General features: G+C 40.8%; 1 protein-coding gene across 4 annotated transcripts in view; it reads right to left on the reverse strand.

The window, feature by feature from the left end:
• Positions 1-6554: 6554 nt before the first annotated feature.
• The window catches only part of LOC119655398 (uncharacterized protein CG7065), a 34289-nt gene continuing 25883 nt past the window's right edge, over positions 6555-14960 (reverse strand). For all 4 annotated transcript variants that reach the window (XM_038061277.1, XM_038061278.1, XM_038061275.1 and 1 more), the window contains 2 exons: positions 14146-14702; positions 6555-8160 (listed from right to left, as the gene is read on the reverse strand). In XM_038061277.1, coding sequence (XP_037917205.1) covers positions 6640-8160; positions 14146-14702 — 2078 coding nt within the window. In that variant the 3' untranslated portion in view covers positions 6555-6639. The remainder of the gene's footprint in view (positions 8161-14145; positions 14703-14960) is intronic.

Genomic DNA, 14960 nt, shown 5'->3' on the forward strand with positions numbered 1-14960 from the left:
CTCCGACTCGAAAGATGAAAAACTGCCAATGATAGCCTCGAGCCTTGCTCGCTGGTGTGTCGTCAACTGGTGTTGATTGACGTTCTCGACATTTTCGATTGAACAAATGGAAGGTACAAATAAGTCCTGAAGGAAGTTCGATACTTGGGGCACATCATCGGTAACGGGACGATTTGTACCGATCCCGACAAGGTACACGCCATCAAAGATTTTCCGCGGCCGAAAACCGTCAAGCAACTGCGGCGGTTTCTTGGGATGTGTGGGTGGTATCAGCGATTTGTGCCAAATTACGCTTCGCTGACTGCACCATTTCGAAGTGGTAACTGACCACGCTTCGCTCAAATGGCTGATGAACCAGTCCGACTTTCACAGCAGACTGGCCAGATGGGCATTGAAGCTTCAAGGATTCTCGTTCATCATTAAACACAGAAAGGGATCACAACATCTGGTTCCGGATTCTCTATCTCGAATGTATTCACCAGCGGAGGTGGATGCTTTGGAGAGAAGTGGGAACAACGCAGACGTGGATTTTGATTCACCACATTTTCGGTCTGCGAACTATTTGCAACTAATAGAGCGTATTAGGGAGAATTCCAAAAAACTCCCTGATCTGCAGATGTGCGATGGATTGGTATACAAGCGAACCAATCATGCTTCAGGAGATGAGTTGCAGGAACAACAGGCTTGGAAGCTTTGGATTCCGGAGGAGCTGACGATGGAGGTGATCACCCGTACCCATGATCATCCTTTGAGTGCACATGGGGGGGTTGGTAAAACCTTGGGTAGACTGCGGTTGTGGTTTTATTGGCCTAAAATGGTTTCTCAGGTCAAGGACTATATCCGCAATTGTGAAACGTGCAAGACATCAAAAGCTCCCAACCAAACGCTCCAACCTCTAATGGGAAAAGCGCTCATCTCCGATCGGGTATTTCAACGTTTGTATATCGATTTGATCGGCCCATACCCCAGATCTCGCGCCGGAAATATCGGAGCAATAGTTGTTCTCGATTGTCTCTCAAAGTTTTCATTTGTGGAGCTGATTAAACGGTTTACCGCAAACGTGCTGACTGAATACTTGGAGAAGAGAATCTTTCATGTGTTTGCAATCTCTGAGTCGATCGCGCGTCTGATAACGGGGTACAGTTCAAATCCGTGGCTTTCAACGATCTTCTGAACCAGTATGGCATTCAACACATTTACACTGCTTTATACTCCCCGCAGGCAAACGCCTCGGAGCGAGTAAATCGCTCACTGTTGGCTGCTATATGCGCTTATATCGGTCCTAATCAAAGAGATTGGGATAACAAGCTGTTATCCATCAACTGTGCCTTGCGTTCAGCGAAACACGTCTCGATAGGGACTTCACCCCATCACGTCGTTTTTGGGCAAAGCATGGTCACTCATGGGAGTACCTATGCCCTTTTACGACGCCTGAACGCCTTGCCCGATGCGACCTTGGAGATCTGTTCTCAGGATAAACTTGCTATTCTGAGAGCAGAGGTTCAGGGGCGAATCCTCCAGGCAAGAGAGACACAGGAAAGGGGTTACAACTTGCGATCCCGAGCTCGTGAATTTCAGGTCGAAGATGTCGTGTATAAGCGACTCTTCAACTTAAGCAGTGCAGCAAAGCGGTACAATGCCAAATTGGATCAGAAGTTCGTGAAGGCGAAGGTCATCGGTCGAGTCGGAATGGTTCAATACGAGCTGGAGGACATGGAGGGTCGTAACCTGGGCATCGCTCACGCGAAAGACCTCAAGGCCTAAGGTGGGTTTGGATCTCGGGCTGCCTTTCCTCGTAAGCACGCCAACATTCAGCCGCTATCAGCAGTGATGCCCTCACTGGTCTTCAGCTTTCTTTTCTTGAGCGGGTATCGAAAACTCAGCTGCCCTGTAGTGACCGCGGCTGCGCAACGGGAGCGGAATCTCATTCGGCTCTTTCTTAATTAATTTGCTCCAACAATGCATTTAATAGTGTGCAATTGCCTTAATGTTCGCCGCAGATTGCACATTATTGAATGCATTCGGGCGAATTGATCTTGACAAGAGGCGAATGATTTGCCGTTTAGGGATCAAAGCGCTCAAAGGACCCCCCCACATTCCCGAGCTTGGCTAGCACAGAGGCGTGCAAGAACGTGTCGACCGAGCACTTTGATGGAGCTTCGATCTTTGTGGGCAGACCTTCACGGTCAATTTAGCCAATGTGTTTAGATTTTTGGGATAGCTCTGCCCTCTAGGTCATTATCGGCCAATCAGGATGATCGACCTGATCTCCTATTTCCACTCTTATCATTACAGGTGGCTGAACCTTAATACTGTTAAATACTCCAAACTTTCCCTGTCGGAACCAAACAAACATACGGCAAAGTTTATCTTAGTATTGTGGGCATTCTGACCATAATTTACTAACTGAACATGTTGTATGTTCACAACAGAGATTCTCCAAGATGATATGTGTTCATCTTTTAATGAGGAAGAGAAATCCACGAAACATTTTCTACGAGAGTGCCGCGCCTATAGACGCATCTGACATCAGATTTTTGGTGCTGATGTGCTACAACTACAGCGGGTAGCATCAAATCAACTAACGAAAATTCTGCGATACATAAACGGATCGAATACGATGGGTCTATCATTGTGATCGTTTCAAAAGAGTCTAAAAGCAAAATCCTCGTTATATTTGATGGTGTCTACGTTGAGAACCCTACCTTAACCGAACTTCCATCGATATAGAAAATTAGGCAAGCTCGGAGAAGTACTGGTTGGGTCCTCCCATTTGATTCCCCACATGATCGTGTTATACAAAAACGTACCGCTCGTTAGAGGTAAAGGCTCCCATAGACCATATCAAATTTGAATGATCACAGAGATTCAGTGAAAGCGAGTTTAGTAAATAAAATTGTCCAGATAAGCAAGTGTTAAAGGTCTGAGGAAATGTGTATACCTGTTTTGAAAATGATGTTCCAAAGAAAAACAAATTAATTGTTATAATCATTGTGTACACTCTGACGTGTGCATTACTTTTATACCTCTTGAACGCCATTTATCTTTTGATGTCAGTTTTAAAGTAACAGAACATGATTTTTGGCTTTCATGAAAAATTATCGAAAATAAAAATCTGCAAAGAGTAGTGATTTTGCGAAGTATATAAATTGTGAAAAAAAAGTTTTAATGCAGTTGTATAATTACATTCATATAATCTAATCCGGGTGGCGCAAAAGATTCTAGACTTTTTGTGTTTGTATGAAATTTAAATAAAAAGAGTAAAATTGACTTTTATAACTTTATTGTAAAGACACATATTAAGTTAGATATTATGAAATTAATAAGAAGTCTGCTTCCCTTCATTTACTATGCAGTCTAAAATTGGCGATAAAATTTTTTGACCCTCCATTGAATTTTCATCCCACTTATCCAGTATTCGTTCAATCAACTGCTGCCTATTTTTGGTCTTATGGGATTCAACGGCTTGGCCAAGTCAATTCTGTACGAACATTCGTGAAGTGCTAGTAAATAATTTAGAAAGTTGTCAAAAATGTATGCAGCCGACTTCCATCCTGGATCAAAATCATCTTTTATCCATAGATTTATAGACATTATTGAGGCTTTGTGCAAACACTAGACGAACATTTTCTCCATAGTATCATATTCTTCATTGACAGATGTTCTTTCCTAACTTTTCCGCGACTGCTTACTCCGCCAGCTACGTTTCGTATCGAATTTCGGGGACTGTATTGTAGAAATGCTCTCATTATCCTGTTGTCTCGTTTGGACATCAAATATAATTGCATTCACGACTAGTCCCTACGCAGGAGATTTGTACCCCAGGCCCTGACCACGAGCGTTGCCATCAGCGAAGTCAAGGTTTTGAAGCTTCTGGAAGAATTAAGGCGATCGCAGACCTTTCTTGTGGAAGATAAAGGCTCCCGGCCTCGTCTATGTTCGAATGTACCATTTTTCAGTTTGGCTCGGCAGTTATTTATTGCCCCGGGCAAATCTGTTCAACCGTTTCATCACTGTTCGTGGCTTTTTTTCGGCTAATGTCCGAAGGTCAGAAGGTCGCGGTTCGAATCTCACTGGTGGCAGTGGTATTTGTATCGTGATTTGACGTCGGATACCAGTCGACTTAGCTGTGAATGAGTACCTGAGTCAAATCAGGGTAATAATCTCGGGCGGGTCCAATGTTGACCACATTGCCTTCTATTCTGTAGTGTACCGTTACGATCTTGAATGAAGTGCTCTAACACACTTCACTCATCCAATATGGATTGTTGCGACAACGATTATTATATTATTATTATTATAATGTCCGGATCTTCGGAGAAAACCCAGTTTTTGGACAGTGATTTTGTGGTTACCCAAGATTTCAGAGATGTAGCTGTTTCTGATGCATTGACATCCTTCCAATTTCTACTCATATTTCGATTCGGGTATTCATCATTGTTGATTCCAGGAATTTCCCTTTGATACCTTCAAGATTTATAGACTCTATATTATTTTACCAAAGAATAAGTGAGTGAAGTAATTACTGTTTTGAGTTTTCCTTTTATTTGCATATTTTCTTCGAGATTACCACATTCAAACTCAATTAAAAATTTTACTACCTCTCCACCTAAGAATTAAATAGAGGTTAGTGGATTTAAGTCACAAGATTTCCTAAAATTGTTTTTCCCCCCATACATTCTTTTAGGTGGGAGTCGAGAAACCTTTCCGCCACCCTGTACATATGATCTGAGTTAACAAGAGCAAAAATGCCACCCAAAAATAATAACTCCCTACGATATTGCAGTAAAAATCTGTAAATACAGTAGTTCCCCGTAAGGGAATATTTACAATATTTTTTGCTCTTCAGAAATGTGACAGAATGACTGTTGCTGGTTTCAGTATTTGATCATAAAACACCCAAGAAAGCTTTTACAGGAAAATATTGGCTGTTCCAATATCTGCACAAACTGCTGTTAATAATATTTTTCCATCCATCCATTTTAAAAAACATATTATAGGCAGCAAATTTACAATTTTTTTACAATTGTTAACTATGTATTAAAAAATTGAATTTTTATTTTCAAAAAAGAAAAGTTACTTCACCCAAAAATAGTGACTGATTCAAGCTGAAGCGAACTTGAATAAATTTCTAATTATGTTCATACTCACCCAACGAAATGTTTGTCATATCTGAAGTACCACGTTTCGTTATTCTACTTGTTTACGCCACTATTGGAATGGGGGTGCCCAAATAGCTAAGTGTTTAGAGCACAAGGAAGGTCGTCATTCAAATCTCATTGGTGGCAGTGGTATTTGTATCGTGATTTGACGTTGGATACCAATCGACTTAGGTGTGAATGAATACCTGAGTCAAATCAGGGTAATAATCTCGGGCGAGCCTAATGCTGACCACATTGCCTCCTATTCTGTAGTGTACCGTTACGGTTGTGAATGAAGTACTATAACACACTTTAAGGCCCCGGCACTGTTGCGCAGATGATTATTATTATTGGGATAGGAAACCCTTCGATTTTCGTACTTTTACAAGGAGATCATATCCAAGGACACAAAAATTTGGAAAGCTTGTTGGTTTAAAATGCACCTTCTCAGAGAGAGATGGTTCTTTCGCTTCCCAAGAAAAACAATGCTTGAAAAGTTTGAAAAAGTGCTTCTCACCACTGCCAGAGGTAAGAATACTCCCATAATCTATAGACAAAGATTAAACTATTCTATCCCGAATTCTTTTAAATAAATTGACATCTTGTGAAACCCTAAGAAACGAAATAACTTTACATAAGAGGGAGCACAGTCCCTTCATGTTCCTTAAAAAGACAAGATCCCGGAGAGTGTGCATTGAATGTGGACTGAATCTTCGTGTGTTGATATATCCTCACTCACCGAATCGATAGTTGAAGCAGTTTGTATATCTACGAGGACGTATGAACAAGTAGCTTGGTGCGACTCCAGCCCAAAGTCAGTCACATCTGAGCATGGGATTAATGAGATTCATACATACACGAAAATTGGTGTGATTGAATGCTTTTGGGAGGAACAAATGCAAATTCAAAGGTAGCGAGTGTTGAAAATGGACCAGATACCGAAGCGTCAAAATCTAATGTGAAAACAGAAAGTATTAATAAAATGCAAAACACCCATTTCCCTTCTATTTATGGTGTAGCATGGTTCTTAAGTATTACTAACAATTGACATCAAGATCATTAGTTCAGATAATATGTAATTAACTTCAAAAATTAACATCATATATTTTTCAACAAAAACTTCTGATCAAATTTCGACACAAATGTAGTATTAAGAAACAGATGAGTTCATGATACTCTTTTAGGAACCAAAAGGAAATTAAGGTACAATATTCACAGCATACGGTTACTGGACACACAGATTATTTATTTAACCTATAGTTTCCACAAGTAAATAAATGTGACATTTCAGTGCTTCTGATGTGTTACTAAAAAAGTAAAGTTTGTATTTGCGAAGAATAACAGTGACTGTACTGGTGGTTAAATCTGAAAATGTTTCGATAGGTTTCTTACTAATAAAATAAAACGTTTGTTTGTAAGTAATGGAGACGTTTAATATTTATTCAGAAGAATATTAACAGTGCGCATTTTTCACTACAGCATATCTTTTACACAGCCTCTAGTAAAAACCCCCAGGGTTTTGGAGTGGGTGGTTGAAAAAATTCGGCTGTTGAGGATTTGGAGGGTAGTTTCCTGGATGCAACTGCTGTTGTGGTCCTGTATTACGATTAAACTGATTAAAGTAACTGTTTTGCATGTTAGGTGGCGTATTTTGCATGTTCGGATTGTTAAACTGATCCATTGCATTTCCCATACCAGGACCGTTGGCATTTCTCATGGCAAATCGTTGTGGTTGCTGAACTTGGGGTATTTGATTACTAGGATGGTATGAATGATCGAACATGTTTCCGGGATGTGGTGAAAAATTCTGATTTGTATTTGGATATTGTTGACTGACTTGTTGCGAATTCGCGGGCTGAGATTGAGAGTAAAAATTATCTCCACTGGATGGTTGTTTGCTTGGGTCGAAGCTCTGGCCCCTATTGGGAGCAGACCCAATAGTTGGAATAATATTTGTGTTTGTACTCTGAGTAACTATTTTCGACGTGTTCTGTTGTAATGAACCTAGCAAATTGGCAATCAAATTTTGCGTATTAGCCAGCGATAAATTAGTGGTTGCTGATGCAGCACTGCTCATTGATAGATTCGACACTTCACGATCTGGATCTCTACTTACGGAATCTGCTCGTTGGTTTTCATCATTCTTGCCTGCATTGTTAACGCTTAAATTTTTGGATGCGGCCTTAACGACATCGTCAAAATTGTAGTCATCATCATCATCTGATTCAATCATGGCGGGTTTTTTGCTTTCAAATTCGTCTCCAGAAAAACTGGATATCCCAGCATTCGATGTTTTTCCTGTCTGGGGGCTTGATTTGTCCCCTTTTAGATCTGTTACATCAACGAACTTTCTCAACTTTTCTACCCGTAGCGGTTCAGTTGACTCTAGTTTCTTCAAGTGAGCTATAAGGTGATGCTGCTCTTCACTGGAAAGATGTTTGAAATTCTGTAGAAGAGTTTGAAGGTCAGAATCAGTTAAACTATCTAGTGAACTAGAAGCGTTGTGCCCGGTCGGTGCTACATCACTACTATCCTTTGATTCGACTTTACTGATATTAGAAAGGAGGTCTTCTTCATCGAAAACGTTTGTTTCAATTCCTAATTCTAGTAGAATATCTCTGACTTCAACGTGTGAATTGCGTTCTTTCGAAAGTTTAACGATTAATATGAAAACATTTATCAAACGATCCATGTCCTCCTTTGATACATCCGTCTTTTCCTGCATAACCAGTGCCGCTGCTAATTTCGAAGAAATTAGTTGCCGGTCGAGGATGTCTGTTTTCAATAGTTTAGCTTTTGTTGGATTCTCTGGTTCCTTTTCTTCTTCACTGGGTTTATCTTTGCTTGTCACTTGATGAAGGATAGCAGCGATATTTTTAATTGCTTTTTTCACTGCCTTGATCTTATTCGAATCTAACACTCCGGCTAAAATTTGACCTTTAAACTTTTCTTTAACTGTTTCAAAAAAAACACTGGTGTCCTCGTTCAAAAGCATTTCATCAGACGAATTAGCTTTGATCTTAAAAATAAATTCAAAGAAAAATTGTATATGTTATCAATAAGTTTTATTTAGTTTACATATTAAAATTAGTTTTGATATATTTGAAATGTTTATAGGAGAGGGGTACCTTCTATGAAAGGTAAACAATAAAAAGCAAATACTTGCATACAAAAACATAAATAAAAAATAATTTTAGCCCGAGCAATTGGACAAAAGAAGCATAATTCCGACACTAGCCCTCAGTAGACAACCTAACTTGCTTTATATACTATAATTAGCAACTATCGACCAGCACTAAATTTATCTTAGAGCCAGGACACTAAACCTTATCGCTTCTGGTTTGTATTATAGAAAACGAAAACATACCATGTACATATGTAATTATAAAATTCTCGATTTGCAGGATGAAAAAAGTCAGGTCTTTGGAACGAATTGATTCTTTACGACCTATCATAAATAATCGCGCTCTAGATAAATAAAGTATCGTTGGAGTTACTCCACTATGCTAAATCCTACATGATGTCTTTTGTTGACAGGTTCCACGACAGGTCAAGCAGGAAAACACATGAAATGTCGTTAAAAACAAGAATGATGGTGTTGAGATATTCAAAGTCTCGAAGAAATACTAGGCTGTTGTTCATCTCAGTGAACGCGGCAGAACGAGTTCCGGTCCTGTTGAGAAACGGGCAAGGGTTTTTGACGCATGGACGGCGTCAGGACGCAAATAAAGTAGTACGAGCATGCTAAATACTAGCACCCCTACTGGAAAGACAAAGGAACTCGCAAGAGCCCTTCAGAAAAGGCGCATTGATATTTACGCTTCACAAGGACCTCGATAGTGTGCCGCCAAAATCTGCGATATAGAACGCGAACGCGGTAAGAAGGGCTATAAACTTTTCTATTTTGGTAACCCACAAACTTAATATGATATTGGCGTTATGATCTCTCAGAGATTTCCGTGATGTCGTTGAAGAAGCCGAACAATTTGATGACCGCGTTATAAAGCTCATTATTATATCAGCCGATCGCAGTATTCATTTCTTCACCACATATGCACCACAAACAGATAGACCCGATGCCAAGAAAGAGCCTTCTAACAACTTCTCGACCAAGACTTGTAATGTGCCTGTTGATGACGATATCGTCATTACAAGCGATGTTGTGTGAAAAAGCAGACGGCAACAAGTGCCATGGGGAAAAGGATTTGGAGCAGACAATGAGGGTAGCGAGCTTTAGTCGATTTTGCGGACAATCACAGCATTGTACTTGTGAGTACATGGTTCATCAAATGGGAATAGTAAGCGCAGATCGATTATATCCTCAAAGACGTGGACATTTTATCACCACCACTGACTGCAAAGCCGTTCCCTATGAGACCATTACCCCTCAACAGCAGCCGTTAATTGCCGTCTTGCGAAACAACCCACCGATAAAACAGCGTGAGGAACGCACTGGCCGCCATGCACTAAATTGCGGTGATCTCGTGAAAAAAAAAAACAAATTATCTGGCTTACGCAATTACTAACTGTTACGAATGTCAACGAATCCTGAAATCAAGTTAAAGACATGATTCACAAGGCAACATATACAACCCTCCAGGTCACCGAATCTGGTAAGCGGTTCATCAACCGAGATACTTGGCTTTAGAATAACGATGTCTTCATGAAGGTCCGTGAAAAGAAATCCCTCTATCATGAGTTTCTCGACGATGAAACGCTGGCAAATTGCGGTTCATTACAAAGATCTTTATGATAAACTGGCACTCGGGACGGTGAAAGAAGTCTGTATCGAGTTGCCAAAAGCGGTTGATCTAAATGTAATTTCGCGATGTGTCTAGCGCTATTTGCATATAAATGTCACTAGCAAATAGAAAAAAAGCAAGTCTTAATTATTATATTTCAAATACTTCTGTTGAGTTAATGTCAAGAACGGTGCTTTGCTTACCGATCGATGAGCCGCGACGGATAGATGGCGAGCATATTTCGCACAGATTTCAACAGAAAAACTTATTCATTTGTTTTTGAACGCATTTTTAACAAACATCGTTCAAATAATCGTGAATCAAGCCGGGTTTGCCGTGAACTGCGGAACTACCGACGAAATACCCGTAGCGCGGTTACTCATTGAGAAACACCGTAAGATGCATTGACCACTTTACATTGCATTGCTGCACCTAGAGAAGACGTTTGACTATGTCAACCTGGTATGCTCTACGACAACACCTAGTATTAGAAGAACTGGTGCGGTCGGTTAAATTGCACTAACAAGTTCTGAAAAGTAAAGTTCGAAGTGTTGCGGGTGCATTAAACGAACGGCGTCTTGCAGTAATGGAGAAGAAAATGTTACGTTGGACCTGGGGCGTAATACGGCATGATTATGACATGATGATATTCGAGATTGATATGGCGTTGCACCGATCGTGAAAAAATTGCGGAAGAGGCGTCTTCAATGGTGTGGTCATTAAATTCGCACTAACGCTAAAGGTTGGCCGAAGCAACGGTGGCTTGATACACTGCATGGTGATCTGAAAACTTCGCGACTGTCTCCATATCAGGTCTTTGACAGAATAAAATGTCACAACCGATCAAAACGAGCCGACTACGTTTCTGAACGGGACAAAGGCTGAAGAAGGAGAAAGAAGATATATTAGTTCTTCTACTGTCTCTGCAAACTGATACGAATATCATTGTGACCCTTTCAATCAAATCTAGGTAATACAATCAGTGTTAGAAGCGAGATTAGTTGTTCAACTGTATTAGATATGAATAACAATGCAGCAATTGAGACTTTTCATTCGCCATGAGAAAATAAGGCAATCAACTTCGGCTCCTCGCATGTACAGATAATTGTTCGTTGCTTTTTTTTAGCAATTCAACTGAATCAATTTATCCTTGTACAATGTTAGGATATATGTTAGAATTTGAGAGCTACCTTCACCACGAAAATGCGTTAGGCGTAACTCCGTAGTCCATAGAGGCCCAATGTATAAGATCACAACGTCGTTGGTGTATATTAAGCGTTTATAGCAGCAATGCAAGTCTACCTTAGAGCGCTAGCACAACCGGAAGCAGTTTTTCAGAAAAACAAATTTCTCGGCGAAAGTATTGCCACCACATAATATTAGTTACATTAGCATGAGGAGAATTTTTCAGCAAGCCGTTGATGTAGTATGAGATGACTTTTTAACGTTCAAACAAACTAGAAATTGAGATTGATTTACTTAAAATACACAATACGAACGTATATTTAGTTTGAAAATAGACAATAGGAACTAATTCAAACTTATTTGATAAACTAAATTTAATTCTAGTAGTAGTAGTAGTGTTTTAAGGTGCTACTAAAGCTTGATAACATATTACATATCTCAGAAACTAGTCCACTTAGAAATCTGAAAAAAATCATGGTGCAAGTGGTATCTAGGTCTCAAAATATTCCTGCTTACGATATCCGCTCAAATAAAGTGAATCATAGTATATTATTATATCCTGAAAATTTACTGCGAGCGCCCCTTAAGTTCATCCTAGATCCGTAAAATATTGCACTAAGATAGATTTTAATAGGAAGCATCATACTGGGTGTTTAGTGGAAATCCTATTGTTATCAACAAAATTATAGTAGATCAAATGCGTATTAAATTACTACTCCCTACGAGATCAAATATAGTCAAATATTCTTACCAATGAGCTGATGAACAGCCGATACCCTATCCCAATATAGGGCTGAGGTAACAGCGTTACAGGAGATGCGTTGGGCAGGGACCGGTTTCTGGAGAAGAGCCGCTATACCATATATCATAGTGGCCACCTAGTAAACCATGTGCTCGGAGTAAGTTTCTTAGTCGACCAAAAAAATGAAACCTGCTGTTATCGGCTTTGAAAACATAAGCGAACGGCTATGCACTCTGCGCTTGCGAGGCAAGTTTAGAAATATAAGCCTCATTAACGTTCACGCCCCTACAGAGGAGACTGCAGAGTCGGAGAAGGATACCTTCTACGAGGCAGTAGAACGAACCCTCGAAGCCTGTCCCAGATATGATATCAAAATCATACTTGGGGATTTTAACAGCCAAGTAGGAAAGGAGCCTGTATTCAGGCGATACGTTGGCTCCCATAGCTTACACGAAAATACAAATGATAACGGACTGCGGATTATTCAATTAGCAGGCTCACACGAAATGGTTGTTGGAAGTACCTGGTTTGCGCGGAAAGTGGTCCACAAACATACGTGGGCCTCTCCAGACGGGACCACTTTCAACCAAATTAACCACGTGTTGATCGAACGCCGCCACGTCTCAACTTTGATGAATGTCAGAACATATAGGGGGGTCAATATAGACTCGGATCACTATCTCGTTGGCATCGTGCTCCGAGCTCGAATAACAACACCACCTAGAATCCCCTCTGACAATCAGGTGGGAGCTAACACTGAAGCCATCCACAATACAGCCCTCCGCGAAACCTATAGGAGGGAAATGGATGCCGCAATAACCGCAGTCAACAGAGGACCTGGAGATAAAGCATCTACAAATGATCTTCACAATAACCTGAAGAACGTTATCATTGATACGGCCATAAACATACTTGGCCCCAGCCGCAAAAGGAGTCGGAACGGCTGGTTTGACGATGAATGTAAGCTAGTAACGGAACGGAAGAATGCCGCATACCGAGTAATGTTGCATTCTCAAAGAACGTGGGCACGCGCAGACTTATCACGAACTCCGTTGAGCGGAGAAGCGCGGACTTCACAGACGGAAAAAGGAAGCCTGGGAGAACCAACAAGTCTGTGAACTACAAAAGTACAAGGAGCAACCGCACCAGGCGCGGAAGTTTTACCAACAAGTCAGCAGGACGAAGCCTTATACACCTCCATGCTCATCCTACTGAAATAAAGAGGGAAATCTGATTTCCGACAGAATAAGCATATTGGAGCGATGGGTTGAGTACTTTGATGAGTTACTGAACAACTAGAACAGCGGCGAGTTGGAGGTCCAGCCAACTGAAGACGACGGACAAATATTGCCAGCACCAAGTTTAGGAGAAACAGTCCGTGCAATTCATCGACTAAAAAATCATAAGTCGCCAGGAGCCGATGGCATTAAAGCCGAATTGTTTAAATATGGAGGCGACCAGTTACACCAAGTGGTTCATCAACTTGTGCTCAAGGTATGGGACAGCGAATCAATGCCTGACGATTGGCAACGAGGCATTATCTGTCTCATATATAAAACGGGAGATATCACACAGTGCAGCAATTATAGAGGTATCACGTTGCTGAGTACTCTTGCTAGGTCGGATAGCCCCATACGCCCAGAACATCATTGACCCATACCAAAGAGGCTTCACTCCAGGCAAATCAGCAAGAGATCAGATTTTCTCTCTGCGGCAAGCGATGGAAAAACTGTTGGAATATGGACAACAGTTGCACCATCTATTCATCGACTTTAAAGCCGCCTATGATAGCATAGCCAGGGTAAAACTGTACACGGCCATGAGAGAATTCGGTATGACGAAATTATGATAATAAGACTGACTAGGGTGACCCTGACCAATATGCGAGGCCAGATAAAAGCGGCAGGATCACTCTCAAGACCATTCGACATCAATAACGGTCTACGACAAGGGGATGCCCTATCATGCGTCCACTTTAACCTGGCCCTCGAGAAAGTGATCCGTGATGCTGAAGTAAATGCAAGAGGTACGATCCTCTTTAAGTCCACCTAACTACTGGCCTATGCTGACGATATCGACATCATGGGAAGAACCACCCAAGACGTACAAACTGCCTTCATCCAGATCGAGTAGGCGGCAATTGGCGCGAAATCTTGGGCTGCATATCAATGAAGGCAAGACAAAATATATGGTGGCAACGGCAACACCGAAAAACAATCAACCAACACCAACAACTTCTAACATACGAAAATTCTACCAATATTGAAAAAATTAATATATTTCAATTCCATTCCAAAAGGTTATATTAATGAAAAATCGAATATTTACAGCTTACCTTCTCTAATGCCAAAGCCTTAGCAAGGAGATCAATAACTTTTGGCCCCAGACTGCCAAGTTGCTCCTCAAGTGCTGTCAATAATCTTAGAACAGCTACGACTGTTAAAGGGCCATCATCTTCCTCTTCTTCTTCTCTATTTTCTGGTTCATATTTGGGATATTTGTCTGGGTCCATGTACCGTACCCCATACCGTTGCGGAGGGTGTACTGGATGATATTCACGACTTAAGCCTGCATGGTAGTAATCGGGAGAAACCTCTGTTACACGTCGGCTATGTGAACGTTCACGTTCCCGCTCCTTTTCCCGCTCCCTTTCGCGGGAATATCGACTATTTGATTTTTCTCGCATTGGGCTCACGGAAAGTGGCGATGTTTCCTCATCACTAATGTCGATCACTTCTAACTTATCCTTGAAAGGACTGGTTGATAGGCCACACTGCTTGCGAATTTCGTTTTTTCGCTTTTCAATTGCTTCTAAATGAAGTTCTTTCATTCGTTTAGTCCAAAAAACTATCCATTCAGGCTTGTAATCATATTTGTTTGGGTCCTTTTTTTCTGTTTTGGGCAATGAAATAAAAACTTCCTTAATTAAATAGCCACGTATTTGAATATATAATAATGATTTTCAACTTAGTTTCTCTAATAAACATTTTCATAAACACGTCACCCACACTTGTTGCCTTCCCAAGAACGAAAAACTTAATACCACTCTCACTATCAACTTGACACATTCTGTGCTTAAATGAATTGGCGAAAGTTCAATCAAACACTTCGCCAGACGTAAATAAATACGCGACTTTCAGACAAGTAAGT

This window comes from Hermetia illucens, chromosome 4 (assembly GCF_905115235.1).
Source record: "Hermetia illucens chromosome 4, iHerIll2.2.curated.20191125, whole genome shotgun sequence".
Taxonomy (NCBI): domain Eukaryota; kingdom Metazoa; phylum Arthropoda; class Insecta; order Diptera; family Stratiomyidae; genus Hermetia; species Hermetia illucens.